Source organism: Ammospiza caudacuta, chromosome 4, assembly GCF_027887145.1.
Source record: "Ammospiza caudacuta isolate bAmmCau1 chromosome 4, bAmmCau1.pri, whole genome shotgun sequence".
NCBI classification, from domain to species: Eukaryota; Metazoa; Chordata; class Aves; order Passeriformes; family Passerellidae; genus Ammospiza; species Ammospiza caudacuta.
In genome coordinates, this window is record NC_080596.1 from 28,984,510 (window position 1) to 29,006,531 (window position 22,022).

Consider the following 22,022-nt stretch of genomic DNA (forward strand, 5'->3'; position numbering starts at 1 on the left):
TAAGCCACATCAGTGCCTCTTTCAGATTATCATCCCAAAATGTTCATGAGAGCAGGTACAGGATGGGTCAGGAGGATTTACCTCATCTTCATTCTCAGTGAGATGTGTCTCCAGCCCTAAATAGCACCTAAGGCATTTTAACAGTCCATTGGGGTCTTGCACTGTGCTCCATGTATATATACAACACCAAAGATTCCCAAAGGGCTGTACAAAGGTTAATGAATTAATCACACCAACTCTGCTGAACAGCTGGTAAATATTAGTATCCCCTTTTTAGAGAGAAAAGGAAAAGAGGTTTTTTTTCTGAAGAGGTGTGCCAAAATCACAAGGAGAAGTGTGGCAGAGCTGGAAGTAAAACTCACAGCTTCTGAGTCTCTCTCCTCTTCCTTACCAACATCCTTGGAATTAGAAAAAGTCAACCAATTTAACATGATGTTATATTTTGACACAAATACAAAAAACACATTTAAACAAAGACAGCTGTCAAAGCCAGGCTTATAATAATCAGCAGCATGTATTGCTTTGTAGGATATTCAGTTCAAGAGCAAAGGCCTTTAAAAATGTTCAAATCTGTTCTTCCAGCAAGTGTGAGGGACGTGAATTCCTACACAGCACCTGCCTCGGGAAATGATTTGTCATGTACAAAATACAAGAGTATGAAGAGGCACCTAAATTCTCTAGTGATGGAGAGCAGGGAAAATTTCTAGACTTTTGTTCAAGTAGTTCTAGTACAGAAATGCCAATGTTTTCTCTTTAGGCTACAGCAGACTCCAAGAATGCTGTCTTCAGAGGCTGGGTCTGTGCTTTGGGTACAATGAGATGCTCAAGACACAGAGCACTTGGCTAGCAGCTGAAGAGTGATACTCAAGAACTCAAGGGTTACTTGCCCTCTACAAAACCTGGTGCCAAAGCCAGAACCATGATGTCAGTAAACCCTGATTCTTCTGTGCTGTCTTTCTAATTTAAACACATCTCTCTCAACACCAAAGTGGCATCAAGGGACCTGGAAAGGGCTGTCTCTGCTGGTGACAGAACAGTTTTTTCATCAGTCACTAGGTAGATGATTTCCTACATCACAGAGCAGGAACAGGAGCAAAGCAGTGGGAATTCAGGAGAGCAGCACACTGAGAGGATTCACTTTTAGGAGCCTGTCTGCTTTTGTCACTGACAATCACAGCTCTGTACAGCCACACAGGATGGGGAAGTGTCAGGATAACAGTCAGTGCACAATGCTTGCCTTTGGAAGGCACTGACGGGGATTTAATTTAATCTTTTTTGCTCCCTGCTTCTTGCTGAAGAGAGTTATAGGTAAGCAGAGAGCAACTAAGGAGCCAAACAGAAGCTTTGCTGCCTTAGCTGAGAGCTGAGCAGCCCTTTCAGGCCCCTCACACCACACATGCACACAGCTGCCTGACGCTGCCGTGCCAGTAAAACATCTTCTGACCCCAGCCTGTCCATCACTGCATCACTCTATTGCTTGATAGCATTCCAGCTAGAGTTTTTGTTTGGGGATCTGCCCAGAGCACAGGGGTTTCCTTGTTGGACTGCAGGCCTGTGTTTCATTCCTAGAGGATTGGAGGGAAGAGGACAACCTTTGCCATAATCTCATCCCAGTGGTGAGTTAGGGTGGAGCAAGCACCTCTCACATCTGCCAGAGAGCTCACATCCACTGTTTCTCAAAAGGTCTCCCACTAAAATAGAGGCTACATTTGTCATTTTTTGTCACCATGCAGCTGACTGTAGAGCTTTGTTTAATGATGGGCAGCTTCAGAGGTGATTATTCCTCACAGGTTTATGAAGGGAGGACAAATAGTTCATGGTGTAAAGTGGTAAATTGTGTGCAATTGTGTATTCAGTTGAATGAAACAGAGAGGAAGATCCTGCAGCTTTGATTAGGACTCTGGAAGTGTGAATACAGTTAATGGCTCCTTCACAGATATCCTCTGTGCATTGTCTGTGCTCTCATTTTATATCTGTAAAATAGGAGCCATAATATTTCTCAGTTCTACTTCTTTAGTCCTAGTTTTCCATTTTTTGATGACATAGGCATTACTTTCCATTACTTCCTGAGCCTCGGTGCATGTGAAATACAAACAATCCCTCTTTTCACTCAAAACCCCCATGAATCAGTGTAATACTGGCTCCTAATACAACATGAAAAAAGCTGCCTCTGAATATTGCAGTCTCTTTCTTACCTTCATTGACTTCATCATTTTCTTTGTCCACTTGTGCTTTCAGAACGTAGCGTTTTATCAGTCTCTTCATTATTTGCTGCCAGATTAAAACAGTTCTATAATCAGCTGAGATTATATAATTAAACATTGTTCATTTTTCTTTCTTAGCTCTCTCTGTCACACCAGCCTAAGAGAAAGAATGAGCAGCCCCAGATGAAGTACTTGCCTCAAATGGAGGCATGCTGAGCAAGGAAGGGAACAGCCAACCTACTCAGCTTTCACATCCCTTACCCAAAAACCCATTTCAGATATTCCTTCACCAGTTTCAGATGTTTGCTCCTCACATGTTCCCAAGGGGGACATCAAAGACCAATTTCAAGTACTGCATGAGCTAGTTTTGAAATGCTTCAAATAATGGGCTTGGACAATAACTATGTTTTTTTTCAAGGAGCATCCTAGAGTTTGATTTCTACAGGTGGTTTTCTTTCTCTGGTGAAGGCAAACTGTACTTGAAGCACAAAATTCTGCAAGAACCTTCTCACAGTTCTATTATTCAGGACAGTGGTCACTGTATGTGCTTACCTGATAGCGTGTTGGCTGATTGAGAATGCTGTTAAAACTGTGGGATTCAAAAACTCTGGAATTTGACTGAGTGAAAAGGTTTAACTAGGAAGAAATAAGACAAAATTAAAACAAATTATGGAACACAAAGTTAGGATTCAGGTCCATTATTATATTTTAAAGACATGTTTTAAAGACATGTTGTTCCATCTTTTAATATATCAGACTATTATTTTTTAAAAAATGAGATTGCCTTGAATTCTATGTTGGTTTTGTTTTGTTTTTTTAATGCTGATAATTTTGGCCATCCTGTTCTGAGGAAATAGGCTTAAAGTATTTTAATCAATATTCAAGTAACTCCTTGTAGGAATTATTTGCATCTTTGAATACTCAAATTTTTCTTTTAATTGTGTTTCCCCAGATTTGGTTCTTCTAATAAAATTTAAGTCTATTTCTTATTTTATGCAGTCTGAAATAGAGATTTATTGCTATAAATGATTAATTACTCTACTAACATCAGAAGCATGGATTACAGGCTAAAACTAAAAAGAAAAGAAGACTGGTGGAACAGACACACAATTCTTTCCTGCAATGAAAGGATCTCAGAACCTACCCTTGATTTGGAGTTTCCCATTCCCATTTCAATGTCCTTCTGTAGCCGTCTCCTCCTGCACTTGGAAAAGTTAATGATCCTCATGATGAAATAGAAAAAAGATTTGGGGCTTGGTACAAGACTGAAGGGTGGAGGTAATGTTTTTCCATCATCAAAATATGACAGCCAAAGTTTAGAACGAGCAAACTTCCACTCCACATCACTGTCATCCTGTGTTGGGAAATAAAACAGATGATGCTCTTGGTTTTTGAGAAGTGCAAACGTTCTTTCAAAGAAGCTGCTTTGAAAGATCTTTGTGGTTTGAGATAAAATATTATACTCTTGCTAATAAGACTTGCAGCAGTTCTGCAGAAATGCAACCACTTCACGTAGTCTATTTTAACCAAATTTCAGTTCTCTTTATGGCAACATTTGATTGAGAATACTTAGTTCAAGAACATGAAGCATTGAAGCAAGCATAATTTTTGCATCAAATGAAAGCCAACATATAAACTCCCTGCTATTCAAAGTGGAGCTTTCAGGGGTTTTTCAAGCCTTGTTTTTCTTATTAAAGTAGTCACATGGGCTTGGTACTTGCACAAGTGTTGAAGTATCAGGCTCAAGGCAAAAAATTGCTTAAAATGGTAGTGCTCACAGCTTTTTACATAACCAGGACAAGTAACTCCAATTTATAATGGAGTATAGAAAATGCAAACTTTGTGGTCCTGAAGAAATTGTGTTAAACACTGACAAACCTATTTTGTCCTCACAGATTCTTACTGAAGTATTCCAAGGCTGGATTTTAACTAGTTTTCTCTCCTGAATTCCCTAATATTTCCCAGAACTCATTGAAAAGACTGGGAATGACATATCCATTTGTACACCATGTCTTAGATAATTGTTCTTCCTGTTTGTGTGGGCATGTGCCTGCATCTGTGTGAATGTAGTACTCTTTGAACTCAGGGTCTGGAAAACTGGCACTATAAATACACTTTTACTTTCATTTCAGCAGCCTGAGATTTATTTTTGAAACCCAACTATCTTCAATACTATACATTTTCTGATTTGTTTTTTAACTGCAGTTGGATGCCAAGTACAATGTGTACACAACATGAGATAAACATGTTTAGATCCTGTGAGGTTCTGCAGCTTGGCTGAGTTGTTAGATAAAGTCAACCTTCTTCATTTTGTGATATCTTTTCCTGTGGTAATCTCTTTGTACTTTTTGCATACCACTGAAATAATTCCTATTAATTCTGTCCTTTTTACAGCATATCAGACGAGAACAACTTGAAAAGAGAACCCACCTCAATTTCTTGATATGAACTGTTGATCATGGCAATCAGCATGTTGAGCAGAACCACCACCATTGTGACATTGTATATGCCATAAAGAACATAACCAATGTTCTCAATGAACTTGTGATCGTATTTGAGGACAACAGAGGTTACTTCAGATAAGCCAAATATTGACCAAAATAAGGTCTTGAAACTTTCTTCCACTCTGTAGGAAAAAAAAGAGGAAGGCATTATTACTAACTACACAAAGAAATAGAAAAGTTATGTTTACAGTGACTGATAAACAACCTCAATTAATTTGTTTGTGAATCAGAGCACTTATCAAAACAACAAACATGCAAGGAAGCATTTTCCACAGCACTTTTCATTTGTCCTCTGTGCTCCACCTATCCATCACAGCTAATAGAGCTGTAACAATACATGCAGAACAACAGGAACTAGAAAGGTATTTTATATCAAGTAATATTTTCTTCCAATTGGTAACCCACAAGTCTATGTGACTGAAATATATACAGGTGAAATTATTTCAGGCTGAAATGAAAGTTTCCATTATACAAACAGGGAACAATTGGTCTTTTGTGTTCTGCTTTCTGAGGTCTTCAGTTTTATTTTAATGCTAACAGAGAGCACACAACGTCTCACAGACTTTGTTATCTTAATGAAAAACCTGAAAGTTTTGATTGGCTTTTTACTTACAATGGAACCTCATACTTACGTCGTAAAGGCTGGGTTCAGTTTAGCTCCAAGGTAGTAGGAGTACAGTATGAACATTCCAATCATAAATGCAAGAAATACCATAATAAAAAGGACCATAAACTTGAAGATGTCCTTAACAGTCCTTCCAAGGGAGATCTGCAAGGGCCCAAAACTCTCATTTGCAGGCAGGATGTAGGCAATCCGAGAAAAGCTGAGAACAACAGCAATTGCATAAAGGCCTTCAGATATTATCTGAGGATCAGATGGGAGCCATTTATCTCTAGCTGGAAGATATGAAACACAGGGGTTACTCATTCATCACAATCTTGAGGAACAAACCTTGATAGGATTTTCCCATTAACATGTCTGAATTTAGTTGAGACAAATATTTGAAGAGTCTAACAGTTGCTGCTCTATTCCTTTTTCATTTAAGTCACAAATTATGAGTTACATTACCTTCTGTTAGAAGAAAAGTGACTTGAAGAAACATGACATTTTCTTCTGCAGTTTACATTTTAACCTGAACTAGACAGTAACTAACTTTTATTGCATTTTTGCCTCTATTAGCTATCTTAACAAGCACTATGCTAAAGCTGGGAAATTTATTCCTATTTGGTCTTTTATTGATGGGCAGTTAAGTGCTGCCTGATTAACAATTTCATTTACTAGTCACAACAAGCTTATTCTTTTTGCAGGATATAACCTAGCTCCCATAGTGACCATAAAGATTTTTGCCAATTACCTCAAAAGAAATAGGATTGTGGGTTTTACACACAATGTGCACAGAAACAATTGAGTTACACAGAAATTCATAAATTACTATGTGAATTCACACACCATTTCAGCAGAACAACACTGAATTAAAATGTGTTTCATATCAAAATACCCTGTGTTTCTAAATGTATATTTACATATGCACAATGGTTATATTCACATATTACATTCAGTACACAATATTCAGATTGGTTATACTGCAATTAAGGTAAGGAACAAAACCAAGTCTGCTGTTACAATATATTGAAGCCCATCCTAAAATACTCTGTCAGCAGCATTTTCCTGTGTTGTAAATACAGATGAATCACACCTTTATGGACAATTTCTGCACTGCAATAAGTATTTTGCAGTTTTATTCTATTTAAACAGACAGGAGGAAATGCTGATAGATGTTTATGAACATAAATAACTATCAAACAACTGAATCAAAAAATAGAGAAAGGAATCACATCAATATTTTCATCTGTTGTGCAATTAGCTAAGAATAAAATATAACTTCCAAATGTTTAAAATCAAAGCAGTCAAATTTAGCTCTAGGGTAAAGAGAGGCTTCTAAATGCATCCTTCAAGCTTTTTCCATGTTTGGAAGAAAAACTAAGCTCACCATAAGTAAAGTATTCAATTTCTGGAGGAAGTGTGACCTCAGAGAGGTCATTCTCCTCAATGTAGTTGTCCACATACTGTTGTGCTTTTGTGGCCTGAAGGAATGCCAGGAGCCTGGCTGTGAAAGCAGCAATAAAAATGGACAGCATCCCAAAATCCAGAACATTCCATAACTGCAAGATGTATTCCCTGGGTCCTTCCAGCCACAGCTCTTTGCATTCTGACCACATCATACCTGCAACAAGAAATGAAAAAGCACAGCAATGTTTGCCCAACTGTGGTCATTTAAATTCCCTGCATTCTCCCATTTCATGGAAGTGGATGATACCAGTGGAGCAGGGATTCACTTATTTGCAGTATCACAGCCTCATCACTAAGGTTATTCTCTCTTGGTTTCAACAGGGCTGATCAAATTATTAACTGAGCAAAGTAATAATTGAGATTAATTAATGGAAACATAGTTCAGACATCACCCCACAGAGGGTAGAGTAGAATCCTAACTTTTCAGTGAAAGTATTGCGCCTAAACAACAAAACCTCTGTAATTCCAAAGTAGAAAAAATAATGTGTGGGGGAAATACATCCTCTTACTCTCTTATCATTTACATTCCTAAGCCACTTCGGAATCAGAGGGTTTAATTTTTCCACAAGAACACAACTACCCAATAACACAGATGACCAAATATAAGGGGCACAATTATACTACTGTTTTTCCACTTTACAGAAAGAGATTCTTTTCAGCATAGAAAGTGGAATTTGGCTATGTGTAATTCAGTTTTCTCAGTTAAACTTCTTCTCAGAAAATTTGTGTGGATTTAATCCAGATCACAGCCTCACCATAACCATGAGATGCATTTGTTGTGAATCAAGACTTTTTCTTGATTCAAAGAGGCTTCTTAGGGAAAATAAAAACCCAAGAAAAAGCAAAATCACAACCCCACAAACTTTTTCTTGTTTCCCTGGCTGTGTAATTCAAAGGGGCTGCTGCTGCCATCCCAACTACACTCGGAGCAGCCACACATTGGACTGGAAAATCCCAGTCCTTGCCTTCGGTCACATAAAGAGAATAAGCCGGAACTCCCAAAAGGCAGCATGCAAGTGATACTCACCTCCCTCCCCTGACACAGTTTAGGATGAAATTATTCAAAATCTGTTCTAATGTCATCTTATCTGCCCTAAAGATTTATAGTTGCTGCACACAGCAGCTGGATCAAAGCTTTGGGACTTGGGCTTCTCTCCTCCCTTTCAGAATTATTATTTGCAGGAAAACAGGAAGATGAAGGGGCAATATACCTACCAAGAACCCACACCATGATCAGCATTTCTGTCCAGGTGAACTGGGTGGTCTTCACCCTAAAGATCTGCTTGGGGTAATCAGTGACAGTGACATTGGGCAGTGTGGTTATGCCCTCAAATCTGTCTGAAGCATTGAACACCAGCAGGCCTAGGAAAATAATGAAGGATGCTGCATGTGCCACAAATTTCATAAATGGGCTTCGAAGAATTCTTCCAAGCTGCAAAGGCAGAATGAAAGCAGTCACTCAGTTTTCTCAAAGAAATACCAGGCATTCCAGAAGCATAAATGGGCACTCAGAGCTCAGGACAGCCAGAAACGTCATTCTTAAAAGATATTCTTCCAAGAGCACTCAGCTGTGGTGCTTTGCCATTTCAGACAAAAGGCTCCCACAGGGAGCCTCCCAGAGTGTGTTGTTCTGTTAGTGAGTGCTCATGATACTCCACAAGCTCTAGATGGCAATGTTTGAGGGGAAACACTGCAAGGAGCTGCAAATGTACCGTGGCCGTGACCAGGAAGAATTTGTAAAGCAAGCTCAGGGAAAGATAAATTTTTCAAATCTCCAACTCCAGCAAAACATTTTCCCTAACAACAAGAGAGTATTATTAACTTTTCTATAACTACAGCTATAGGAAGAATTAGCTGTTTTCTTATGTCTGGTTACTATATTTCATTCACAGAACACATGTTCAGAGCTCTAAGTGCCAAAATAAGTTCCTGTGTCTATCAAAACTAACGACTGTTCCACAAAATGGACTAAAGAAGATAAGAACAGAAATATTAGTGGTTTTATAAATAAATTCAGCAGGTTTAATTCACATCTGCACCTACTAAAAGAACAAAACAGCAGCAGCAGGGGAAGTCTGTCTGCACCAGAAGAGGGGACCAGCATCTTACAGAAGATCACATGACCTTTCTTATTTCAAGGAATTGTTTACCTTGAAATTTGGGTCAGCTACTATGAACTAAGCAAACCAGCACACATTAAACTGCACTTACTACCTGGGCAAACAATCTTAGGTTCCCTTCCTGCTCCTGACCTTTAGAAGGCATTTTGTAATTGCAATATCCAACCACTGACCTGAATGTATAGCACTTTTATTTGACATGAGCACTGAGGAAAAACATCAGATGTTTCTGCTACTAGGAATTAGAGCTCAAGGACAAATGTCACTTTTGCATATTAGACACCAGCTGTAAATACATTAAGATGTTCCTATTATATGGAGCTGTGAGGAATATATTTACTAAAGATATTAATAGAAAGTGACATTTCAGAGAATAATGAGAGTAACAATTACACTATTTTCATAAAGGTTTATCTTCAAAGTAAATAAATATTTAACCCAGAGAAAAGATCAGGTTCCCTTCAAATATGTAGATGAGAAAAACCTTATCCTCTTTGAGATGAACTAAAAGAATGAAATATAAAATAAACTCACAATTCTTTGCTTTACACTTGCTAGGGAAATAAAACTGAAAGACCACATTCAGCACAGGAGTAAACGTACTTAAAATTTTTAAAAATGTTAATTCAACAGAGAAATCTTCCTTCATCTGATATACCAAAGATCTATGAATACACCTGATTTGCAAACAATTCATGTGCTAGAGACCATGAGGATTTCAAAGAAACTGCAGTTCCTTTCCTTGTGAGACCAGCAGCAAAGGTGGGAGCACCCTTACGTGTTCACAAATTTTTTATAAGGTAAGAGTTTACAGCTATGCTCTTTTACAAATACACTCCACTACACAGTCAGAATGATGCATTTAATTTGATTTCTGCTCTATGGTTCAGCTGGCAAACAGACCTCCTAGGGCTGGGATAACAAATATTTTACTTAAGATTAAGTTCTGCATCAGTAAAGTCAACAGATGTTCTGCTAATGGTTTATATGGGAACAGCATGAGACCTTAGGATGCCACCAGAGGAGACTTCATAAAGAATCTGAGTGGTGACTTTCAAAAAATCCATATTACTAATATAATAAATTACACAGCACATGTGAGGTGAGCATAACCTAGGGAAATTTAAAAAAGAAAAAAAGCTCTTAAAAAAGGTTATTTTTCTCTCCTTCAGTTTAATGTTAATTTACATTCATACTTCATCACTGTGGTCCCCTCTTTACAGTGCAAGTAACAAAACCCCCCTTAGCGCCTTTTGGCGCAAGGTTAGGGATTGCTAAAAATATCATTAATTAGTTCCAATTTGGAAGCAGCAGAAATTGCATGTTGACTGCCATGAAAGGAAAAGCAGCTCCAAGAACAGCACAAGACACATAATTTATAAAATTCAATACCCTGCTACATGGTGCAATCCAATAACCAATGGCTAGAAAGGGAAGGCCCAGTGCCACAACCAGCACCACCAGACACTTGATAGCTATGGTCTGCTCCCGTAATCCTGAGAGGTTTTCATACCAGATGGTCAGGAGCTGTTGCTGACAGTTTGGATGGGCCACAAACTGCAAAGAAAAGGAAAAAGAAAGAAAAACCAAGACATGCTGTCAGTAATAAGAAGAGTTACATAACTGCCACATGCACAATTGCAATCACCTAAGGTCTAAATTAACACCAGATGTTTAAGAACCATGGCTTTTTTCTCATTCCCTTATAAACAAAGGTTAATAAACGAAGAAACTGCCACATCACAAGAGCATGTGGGACACCAGTTAAGCACAAGGGCAAGCAGCCTGGTTTTCACAGCAGTTTGAAGAACTCTGGTAGTACACTTACCAATAACTAGTGAATGAGAATAAAGAAGGCTAGGTGTTTCACAAAAAGGGGTTTGAAAATAAATCTGATAACTGATAATTTGTGTTGGATTAAGAGTGAGATTTGTTGTCAGTTGGTTATACTCTGGAAAAAAAATGAAATACTGTCAACCTTGGATACCCGTTTTATTATCCCTTGTACTCTGCAGAGATCATTATGTACTACATACACTGTTGTTTGCCAGGTCTTGCTTGCAAAACTCTATTAATATTCCAAATCTCATTAAAAGTGCATAGAGGAGTACAACAGGACAGACTTCTTAAAGAAAATCAAATTAAATCATTGGCAATGAAAACAGGGAGCCTTAAACCTCTCAAGAAGAGCAATCTGAAACTGCTGCATGAACTTTAAAAAGGAAGGCAATCTTCATACTTTAATCTACTTTGCTGTAAAATTAAAGTCCCTAAGCATTTTGCTATGTGATGCATTAAGCAGTTACTTCACATATTAATGCAGTTTGTACATAAAGTGGAGTGGCCAAGAGAAATAAATAAAGAGATTGTAAAAAAGTTCTTTAAGAAATTAATGTCGACTCCAACTGCTTCTGTTCTTTTTATTAGGCTGTCACCTTTGAAGCTTATGCACCATAAAAACTGCCAGCTTGGCCCATTTGAGGAGAAGAGATTGGGTTTTTGTGTGTTTGTGCATTCTGACATTTGCCCCTAGCCTCTTCTTTTGCTAAGATAAATTTCATTGTCAACTCAGGATATCAAAGGGACAAATCCCTCAGCAGATTAACTGTGGACAAAGACAGGAAAGTAAATAGTTATTTCAAATTACAAAGACATTTTAAAAATCAGGCTTACAACTGTAGGGAAGAGGAGGGAAGAAACACCCACATCATTTTTTCTGTTACCACAGGGAATGGGAAGAAACACTAAAGGAGCTTTAAGGAAGTTTACCCAGGGCTGGGAATCAGCCCATGGGCCCTGTGGCACCTTATCCAGAGCTCTGTGCTGGTTTATTCTCCTGATCTATCAACATTTTGATCTGACACTGAGAGGAGATCTGCTATAATTTCCAAAAAAAAAAAAAAAAAAAAAAAAGGAAGACTTAGTGAATAAGATGCCAAGAGTTAAGGGCAAGATCTTCTCTGGCAGTGAGTCTAAAGGCTCTAGAGAGGATCTTAGTGACTTATTTAACTGCTGGCAACTGCACAACATGCACCACTTCCAAGCCCTCGGAGCGAGTTGTGTCACTTCTCATCCATAAAAGCTCTGAAATTCATCCCTCCTCTCTCAGTCTTTACTGAAATACTTCAACTTATGATTATGTTTGTTTTAGTTTCAGCAACTTTAAACTATGCCCACTCCTGTTGCGTGTGTGTCTGTATTACCTGTATTTGCCTGCAGCTTCATCTCCTCCAAGGACAATAGGTTCACATCACATTTTACCTACTGCTCATAGCATCCTACAACCTTGTTCTTCCTGCATTTCTCCTCTCACTCTATTTTCCATGCAGTTTCTCACTTTTCATTACATATCTTGAGCTTATTATCACATGTATCTAATACGTTCAGCTCCAAGCAGAACCTCAGTGAACAAAAATTATGCATGAGAACAGTATCTGGTCACTAAAAGAAAAAATATCCCAATTTTAATGTAGCTGCTTTTCCAAGCATAATTGACAGTAACACTTTTGATGTTTTCAGTTTCATGACCATGAATCAAGTCATCAGTATGTAAATATTTTCCTGTATGACTCAGAGTGATTATATTCTTTATTTCTGTCATCATAATGGCTGGGTTTAGATGGAGCAAGAACAAACCCTGGCACACTCCAATATACTAACACACAAAATAAAGAGATTTTTGCATCTTCTTTCTTATCTATCAGCTGAACACTTCAGGGTTGGAAAATTAACTCTTGTGATTTTATTCCAGCTCTTATTGATTGCCCTGGAAATTCCATCCTGATTTTTGTCTCAGCAAGAACTGAGATTACTTGGGCCAGTATCAGCTCTTCTCTGGAATTTCGTTGGCAATCTAGAGACAGAGTTGAGACACAAAACTAAAAGCACTACTACAGCAGTAATTCAGCATACAGAGCAAGACCAACTTGCTTTTTTTTTTTTTTTATTTTCCTCCTGCTATTCCCTTAGTCCTCTATTGGGGCTGCAGTTTCAGTCTGAACCTTAGCTTCAAAATCACATTATGTTTAAAAGATGGGCTCCACTTTGGTGCAGTACCCAGGGCATTAAGTGCAAGATTTTCATTACTAATAGAATTTAAAAGTCCCTTCCCCTAGCAGTGAGGTTCTGAGCACATTTGCTGCTTGTCATATGTTTTTTTCTGCCTCTGCACAGGGCATAGGTTCATTACCCATTTCATGGACCTGCTGCTCTGTTTGGCTGCACTGCTGGAAACAGGGAACTGACCTTGATGGACCTGACCTGGAAGCACAGCTAGAAATACAGAAAATTAAGGAAATCCACCACATCCTCATCTGCTCCCTATGGTGAGAGGGTTAAACCAGTCCCATGTGGAGCTCCCACATCTGAATCTGTTCCAGTCAGGATATCACTAGAATCCATCACAGCTCTGACAGAACAAATCCCAGCATGAAAGGACCACCATGGCAGAGACATTTCCATCCTTGCCATGCCCTCTGTAATGGCCACTTACAGGGAACTGCACATGTATGGTAACAACTCTGCACCATTTCCTCCCAACAAGATCATTCCTCTTGTAGGTTCTGAACAGTGTTGGTCATGAACTGCAGCCAGCACTCTGAGCTTCTCTCTTGCAAGAGAAGAGAACAAGTTTGCTATGAGGAATTATCTTTCTTTTTGGTATTATTTAGACTTCTGCTATTCTTAACAGATCCGTGTGGCCCTTTGCTCAGCAGTGAATTTCATCAGTGACAACAAACTCATAAAAGAAAACCACAGCCTTTAGTGTGAAAGCTGACAAATGAGCATCAACAAAGTTTTGGTACACATTACACTGCAATAGCATAAAGAAGTATATATTTAGACACTAAAGCATGCTTATGCGCTTTGGTTTTTTTTCTCCCCAGTTCCAGTCTTTTAAACTAATTTAATTCTTGTATATATTTACCTTGATTTTTGGCAATTAATATGCATTTATCTGCTGAAGACCAATCCTTTACTGGAAATGATGATTTGCTGCTTGGGATATGTGTTTACAATTTTTATTATCAATCTTTTGGGGCCGTCATAAACACCAGCAATCCCCAGTTGCTCTGGCAGGGTCCTTACAATTTGTTTTATATGGCAGATTGGCTCAAGAGGTGGCCACAGCACACAGGGTTATTTATTCTGAGAGACACAAGGCTTCTTGTGGAGATGATGAAACTATAATGGCTGTAAGGAATGGAAGTGATGCTAATCACACAAATAGGTAGCTGTAAATAATACATAGGCCCTGCTGTACTTCCTGCCTCCTCTCACAACAGGACACAGTATTAACTATTTTCTGTGCTAGTCTAATGTGGGATCTTGAGGAGAACAACATAGTAATACAATAAAAACTACAATGAAAGGATATGTATTTATGTCAAATATGTGATGCATAGTTCCATTGTTTAACCCATAACATTCATTCACCAAATACAAACTACTTTGAGAGAGGCATCTACTGAAAACACTTGGCAAAACACCAATAAACACAAAGGTGAAGAACTGAAATGAATTGACCAAGCAGCCACAGACATATTCCATGCATTTCCAGAGCTCATTTTTAAAATATTTTTAAAGGAACAAGCATGGTAAATCACATGGCATTTCTCACTACAACACACAGTTGCAGATGAGTTACTTATGGGTTGAAACCAACACAGACTTCTCTTTGGAGTAGCTATTATTTCATTGACTGACAGAAGACACAGCCTGAGTGTCACTGAGTGAAAATCTGGCTCTACTGAAACACCTTTTGGGTTAATCAGGAGAAGGATCTGATTAACCTGGCTGTGCAAAGCCTGGCTAGCACACCTCATTTATGTCATTACAATCTCCTGCCACTTCTCAGCAGTGGGAAGTAGATTAAACTAAACTCCTTCATTACAGTCCCCTTCTGCCTTGTGAGAGCCTTGATTACTCACCCCACGTCTCAGTTGTGCATCTGACCACCTGCAGAAGGAGGAGGTGGCAGTGCCCTGCTGCCACAGTGCCTGAGAGCTGTGAGCAGTTACCTTTTTGACTTCGTACTTGATGGCCAGCTTGACGCGGCTCAGGGACGCGCGGTGCCTCTGCGCCTCCAGCGGCTCCGCGTTCAGGTCCCCATTCAGAATGGCCTCCACCTCCTCCGAGTCCCGGCACAGGTCCAGGACGCCAACCACGAAGTCCTTGCACTGCATGGACAGCTTGCGGTAGTCGTTCTGGAACGGGAGGGGGACACGACATGGCCTGTCACACGTGTGCTTAAGAGTCAGTGGGGAGGAGAAAAGGACCCGTACAACTTGATAAAAATGAAGTGTTGGATTTTTACCGTGTCACGTTTGGAGTGTATCACATATTACAGAATTCTCGTACAGCAGAATGTTCTGTGGGAACACAGAACATCCCTCTGACACTCCAGGACAGCCAGGACCCCTGCCATGGGGCTCAGAAGCTCTGGCACTGAGCCCAAAACACCTGTGGTTTTGATTATGACCCGTGGAGTAAATTACCAACATTATATGAAGATCTGCAAGCCAAAACAGTTTAGGTAGCACAACAGTGAAGTTATCACAGGGTGGAAGAGTAGATTTTGGGGTTTCTAGAATAGGGATTCAGGAGCCAAGATGAAGGGATCTGGGTGTGTCCAGCCTTTCTCCTTCTTCTTCTTGGCCTCCATCTTCTGCTGTGATGTTGGAACTTACAGATTGGTTTAGAGTAGAAGCTCATTGTGTAACGTAGGTGACAGGTATTGGGAAGTAATTGTAAACATTGTATATATAGTTTTTAGTATAAAGACATAACACCGCCCCAGGGGCGGGCAGAGTGCCTGGAACTGTCCTGCTGGATGGACCTTGGCAGGGCAGGAGAAATTTTTTATAGATAAGGAACAATAAACAACCTTGAGACCAAGAAATGAAGAGCTCTGACTCCTTCTTCAAGCACTGGGCTGGGAAAAGAGACTTTTAACATCTGTTGGGGTTTAACAGCAACCACCAAAAGATCCCAAGACAGAATCATTCATTCTCTGATACAAGGTGAACACCTAACAGCAGATGTTTAACAGAGCATGGGAACATGTACCATTATATATCAATAACCTGGGTGGGCAACAAGGGGCAGCTGAAAATATAACAATTTCACAAACAAAGCAGGACCAGGACTATTAAAAAAGGAACCTCATTCCTGCAAAAACTTTGCTGACAACTAATGAAGTAATTGCCTGTGAGGCTACCAATACCTTTTATCTCTTTCTACACTGCTCAAGTGGCTGATTGCTCATTACTCTGATGTACACCAGGTACATTTCCCCCTTTTTCCTTTCCTACCGTCAGGCACAGTGGGTTACGGAGTAACTGCATTGAGTAACTGCAGGACAAAAGCTTGGACACCAACATTACAGGCAAAATACCCCAAATTTCCTGTAAGTGTGCTCTGGAAAGAACAGGAGAATTCATCTCCCATACATGTTCAGTCTTTCCAAGGACTAGCCTATCAACATCAAATATTTGCTTCTCTCTAATCTTCCTCCTCCTCTGACAAAACATTTGTGGCTGCATTTCAGAATTTTTAGCTAACTCTGTAAAACATGCACATCTGAAATTTTGCATGTACTTTTGTTTATACTTGTAAATGTCTCCCATCACCTCTGTGACATTACCTATGAAGCCTTATCTTGATCTTCGCTTCAGCACAAACCTAGGTCTTCATTTTCGTGTCCATGTCCTCTCAGACAGGTTCCTAGAAATTCCTATCTGAAATGTGGCCTCTGATTTACTCACATGAGGCTACAGCTGAAGGAGGAAACTTAACTGAATCTGCCAATTTTACCTGCAGCACACAAGTGAAAATAGCACAACTATCTTTTTCAATTACTCCATAGTTTTTCTTCAGGTTTTTTTCCTCTGCCAGACCACCAAAACACTCATTTGAGCCCTCTGCCTCTCCATTTTTTGTGTTTTACTGTTCATTTCCAGATATTGCCTTTTCAAAATTACTTTTTGAGGGTGTAGATTTTCCCTTAGAGGTGCCTGTCTTCTCAAAAATGTTTCCTTACTGCTTCTGCCCTCCTAATTTTCTCACTTAAATTATTTTTTCCTGAAACCCTCACTTCATCCTCCTTTCCTAAGTATTTTTACCTCCTCCAAAACTACCTACCAGTAGTTTTGCTAAATTTTCAACTTAGCATCTACACAATGAGGCAGAGAAACTAATGTGCTTTCAGTAGTTTCAAATTATTTCGGGAAATGATGGGAAAAGAGGCTGCATAGGCTAAGTGTAAGAATCAGCCATCAATCCCATAGGTCACATTCAGATATGGACCAAAATGAAATACTACTGGAGACAAACAAATACTCCTAGAAGTTGTGTTATTACACAAGACTAACATCCCTGATACAAACTTGGAAACAACCTGCCTGAATCATAGACCTTAAACAGCATCCTGTTATTTTCTTTGGTCATAGAGGACAAATTAATTCAGTCGTCAGTGAAGCAACAGGATGTAAGGTTATTTTAGATTTGTTTCTGGTAACCAAGGGGAACAGGACAAATGAGCCAATTATAAAAATAATACTGGGATGTGTGATTAAATTCAGTGAAGGGATAAGCAAGCTAATATATGACCAAGATTTAGGACTCAGAAAAAGGCAAAGTGCTGTCTTATACATCAAGAGTTCTATTATTGTTATAGTGCAAAGATTCCATATCACCAGAGTTCCATACCTCCTCAATGTTTCTCACAGACATCTCCTCTGAGCACTGACTGCTCAGGTCCTTGCAGCAGCCATCTGACTCCAGTTCCCACCAACCCACTCTTTTATACCACTGCTCTTATTGGCCACAGGTGTGGCCTGTTAACATCAGGCCGGCTCCTCATCTTTAGTAATTGCTCCAGCTGCAACTCATTGGGGATAAGATTACATTCTGTACCACCTTCATTTACCCATGCTGTATCCCCCTACAGCAAAGCCTCATAAAAAAGTTAATCAAGGGAGTGAAATATACTTGCCTGCATGGAGGTCTGAATGCAGATAGAGCTTTTACATGAAATGTGATTAGATCTCACACACTACAAAGATAAAAACCCTGCAAAAGAAGACTCCAGGATGGTGGCTAGAAAATAGCAGCAGTCAAAAAAAAAAAAAAAAATGGAAAAAACAAAGAGGAACAGTCTTTCATGACAGCCTAGTCAAGAAACAGCTTCATCACAGAGGCCAAAACTGAGTACAAACTGCTAGAATACAGATTTTGTATTAGTCAAGTGCTTCATGACATAACACAACCCAAATTTTGTCCTTGTATGAATAAACATGTGCTGTCCATTTGCAGGGAGAGGCTTCAATTACAAAGTGTTTTCTCATTATTTTGCTAATTGTGAAGAAACAGAAGAAGAAATAGTGGATTTCTAATAGTTAGGAAATAATAAGAGTTATTTCCACGCTTTGCATGTTTGCCTACCACAAGAGTTACCCAGATTTCTTCTAATAGCAGTAGAAGAACAGTAAAAACATGAATGACATGTTTCTTCATTGGTAGATACACCACTTGCTTACAAGAATGACGCTTATTGCCAGATAAGATTAACGATATCATGGATGAGGTTTAATTCTGTCAAATTTAAGGAATAAATACAGCCTACATTATTCACAAATGCTGTTATGAGAACTGCAAGCCAGTATGTGCATTCTTAATATCCCACTCTGGCTTTGAATCTTACAGCAAGAAAACTTGTCAGACTTCCCTCTCCAGGTCTTTATTTACCTATGTATTAGCAAATCAAATTTATCCCAGTCTATCTGATTGCTTTACAGAATTAAACAGACAAACAGTACCTGATTCTCAAACAACCTTCTACCTCTAGGGTGTTGTGTGAATATAAGGAATTTTAATCTATGGCCCCAGTCATCCAAATCACCTCTGCTCACTCCTGAGAACATACAAATTAAGACACCAGATCAACAGTTGCACAAACATCTTGGTAACATCAAAAAATATCAGCCTGCACCCTGTGTTTCCAGGTTCCCAGGTGACTCTGGGAAATTCAGGCCAACTGACGACGACTGGAATTTCAAAGCTGTGTTTCAGAGGACTCTGACACACATCAAAAGCCTGCCCAAATTTGTGTGTTCTGTTCTCCCTCCTAACATCAAGCACTGCCCTGTGAATTCATCTGGAGTCTTGACAAAGAAGGTATCAGTCTGTGTGCAAAGAACAAAGCGCACGAACGGAAGACCTTCAGCTGATTGCGCTCAAGATTTGTAACCACTGCAAAGGAAATTTATTCTGAGCCATCACATGCAGTCAAACAAAATGTAGGGATCTGTGTTTTGGTACACTCCTGCAAGCACCAAAGCTCACGAGCAATGCACAACTAATTCACAGCCATTACACTGAATCATAAATGCATGTTATTATCTGCTAAAGGGCCACTTTGATATCACATATATGGTGAGTTTGCACATGTAACTGTATATGCAAAGAAAACACAATTGCACTAATGGTTATGGATCTGTCCTTTCAAAAGCCTAAACCTAGATCAAGCTTGCACACTCTTTGTTAGTTCAGCTGAGATAACACTATGTAAATTTACTTGGAACACTGACAGATTCTGCTTTTAGATGCACGTCCACATCTTCTGTTGGTTCAGTAGGAGCTTTTAGCAAAACTGGGAACAGGGATTTTTTTTATCCTATGGAAAGCAGGACTAGCACCTTTTTGATCGTTGCCAGAGCAATTTCAGCTGGGACAATTGAGCTTGCTTACACAGGACAGTATTTAGCTGAAAGCTGGTATAAAGAGATAACCACGGGGCTTTTAGCCACCTTGTCCTCTCTCTTCCTATGGTAACTCCAAAGGAAAGTTCCATCAGCTGCTCTGACTGCCAGAAATCCTCCCTTCCCTGGGCAATAACAGCTTTAAAGTTCTCAGGGAGAAGGGTGAATATCAATTAACTTCAGTAACCCAACCCAGACACTCCCCAAGCCACGCTGCAGTGGCCATGGTCTGCTAAAAATAGAACAGGAAAACATTGAAATCGGGAATATTTGTGTTGCAAACTACTTTGTGGTGCTACTGGAAAGGAAAAGATAATCCTCCAGCTATGGCAATGGTCACTTTTTTACATTAAGACAAGATACAGTTCCAGTTTTTACAATTTGGTTGCATTCCTGACTGAGATCAAACTGAAATTCCTGATGTCATCTGAAATCCTGCAGGCAATCCCTGGAATTAGGAGACCAGGGGGACTAGGAACACCAAGTAAAGTCAGAGAAATACTGCACTCCCTGCCCCGGCCATGAGAGAATTGAATAGAGGAATACATGGGAAGAAGACAAGTGGATGCAAAGATCAGAAAGGATCAAAAGTGTCAAGAAGAAATAAATATAATAGATGAAGAGCAAAAGGACAAACAGCAGGTTGAGACAAGGATTTCACAATTGGAAGTAAGAAAGCTTGGAGATGAAGGGAGTAGAATCAAAGGGTCTTTAAGGCTCTGGTCTCCTCACTATTTTTTTTAATTTTCAGCACTTTTTTTTTGCTAAATGTCATGCATCTTCCAAGAAAAATCAGGGCTCTGTAGTTTCTTTGAATTCTTTCCCTTAAAAGGAAAATGAAACAAAACCTAAAAATCAATGTGATCAATCAGGTTTTCTTGAGGAACTGACTGTCATGAAAGAAGGTCCTAAATCACCTTCCCACATTTCTAAATCACTTGTGCAAACACTGGTTTGTGCATTAGAATTTCTTAGTGTAAATGATAAGCAAGAGGGGCAGACTGGGATTTGCATATGCAATGGATGTTAGGTTCAATTTCACAAGCATTCACCAGGAAACTTGGCCCTCGGGTATTTTTAAACAGGTTCAACCTATGCTCTTTCTCTGAGGGCAAATCACCCAGAACAGTATTTTCTGTAGGAGTGCTCTGAATCCTGGAAGGAGAGCACACACAGGAAACACTGTGGGCCTTAATGTTCCATAGATACTGAGAATAAATTGTGATTTAAACAGATTTGTCCATTTTTTGTTGTGAGACAGATGAAGTATTTTGCCCATTTTTCTCCACCCTGAAACAGTTCTGCTCAGTGCTGTGCTACAGATTGAATTTGAGTAGAATACTGGAGAATTTCCAGTGATGATCCTAGAGGAGAGTGCAGCAGAAGTCTGCAGGAATGCAAATGCTGGATTAGAAGCCTTCTCCTCTGGGATGTGACAAAGCACACAAGTTATCAGCCAAACACCTTCAGATGACAGATCTGTAGCGAAGAAAGCACTGAAAAGGGAGTTACAGACGGGAGGAACTCCAGGGAAACACTCAGCTCTCCCATCAGGCTTGATAGAAACAGAAGGGAAAAAAAGAGAAGTGACACCAATGGGGAGAGTAATTACTTCACTGGAATGTTTTGACACTGATGAGAAGCTGGAACTTCCACCCCAGCAAGGAGTCTGGGACAATTTTTACTGTAGGTGCCAAAACGGAATCATCTGATACACCTGGCAAGGTTAGTAGCCATGAAAGTGCTATCCAGAAATACTGAAATCTGTGAAAACAGTGAATTCTTGGGGTTTTAGGCATCCCAAAATAGCAGGGAATTACCATTTTAAAAACGGAAATAATTTTTTCAAGCTCTGGTTTGAAATTAAAGCTCAATCAAAAATCTTTACCTTTTCTTCTTCAAAATTTCAAGTTACTTGTTTTTCTGATGAAATTTGTATGCATGGTGTTAGTACCTGTGAGATGGGAGTCTCCTATTAATTTCTTTCCACTGTAATTTTTCTATGCAATTCTAATCACCTACATCCTTGCCTAACAAAAACACAATGCAGCTTGCCCTAATTTAGCTTTTGGGGGCAGGGTACTTTTTCACTTGAGGAAAAAGAAAAATCTGACATATTTTCCTGAATAAATACATTGAAGAAGTATTCAATTAATTTGCCAGGTTACACAATACACAGCATGGTAAGAGTGAGTTCCTTTAGCAAAGAAAGGAGAGGAAGGGTTAAAGCTGAATTTTACATTTCATCAGTCTATGTTATAATACATTAATCCTTCTCACCACTGAAAATTTATTTTTTAAATTCTCTTTTAACTCACTCAGCTGAATATGGACCTATTCTTTCTCAGGAATTTTCTTCCTCT

At 39.3% G+C, this 22,022-nt stretch overlaps 1 protein-coding gene across 1 annotated transcript in view; it reads right to left on the reverse strand.

Moving 5' to 3' along the window:
* TRPC3 (transient receptor potential cation channel subfamily C member 3) overlaps positions 1-22,022 on the reverse strand; it is a 32,620-nt gene that overhangs the window by 620 nt on the left and 9,978 nt on the right. The window contains exons 3-11 of the mRNA XM_058803640.1: positions 14,920-15,105; positions 10,292-10,456; positions 7,995-8,211; positions 6,700-6,933; positions 5,341-5,605; positions 4,635-4,830; positions 3,349-3,558; positions 2,757-2,840; positions 2,196-2,271 (exon numbers count right to left, since the gene is read on the reverse strand). Of these exons, the coding sequence (XP_058659623.1) occupies positions 2,196-2,271; positions 2,757-2,840; positions 3,349-3,558; positions 4,635-4,830; positions 5,341-5,605; positions 6,700-6,933; positions 7,995-8,211; positions 10,292-10,456; positions 14,920-15,105 (1,633 nt within the window). The remainder of the gene's footprint in view (positions 1-2,195; positions 2,272-2,756; positions 2,841-3,348; positions 3,559-4,634; positions 4,831-5,340; positions 5,606-6,699; positions 6,934-7,994; positions 8,212-10,291; positions 10,457-14,919; positions 15,106-22,022) is intronic.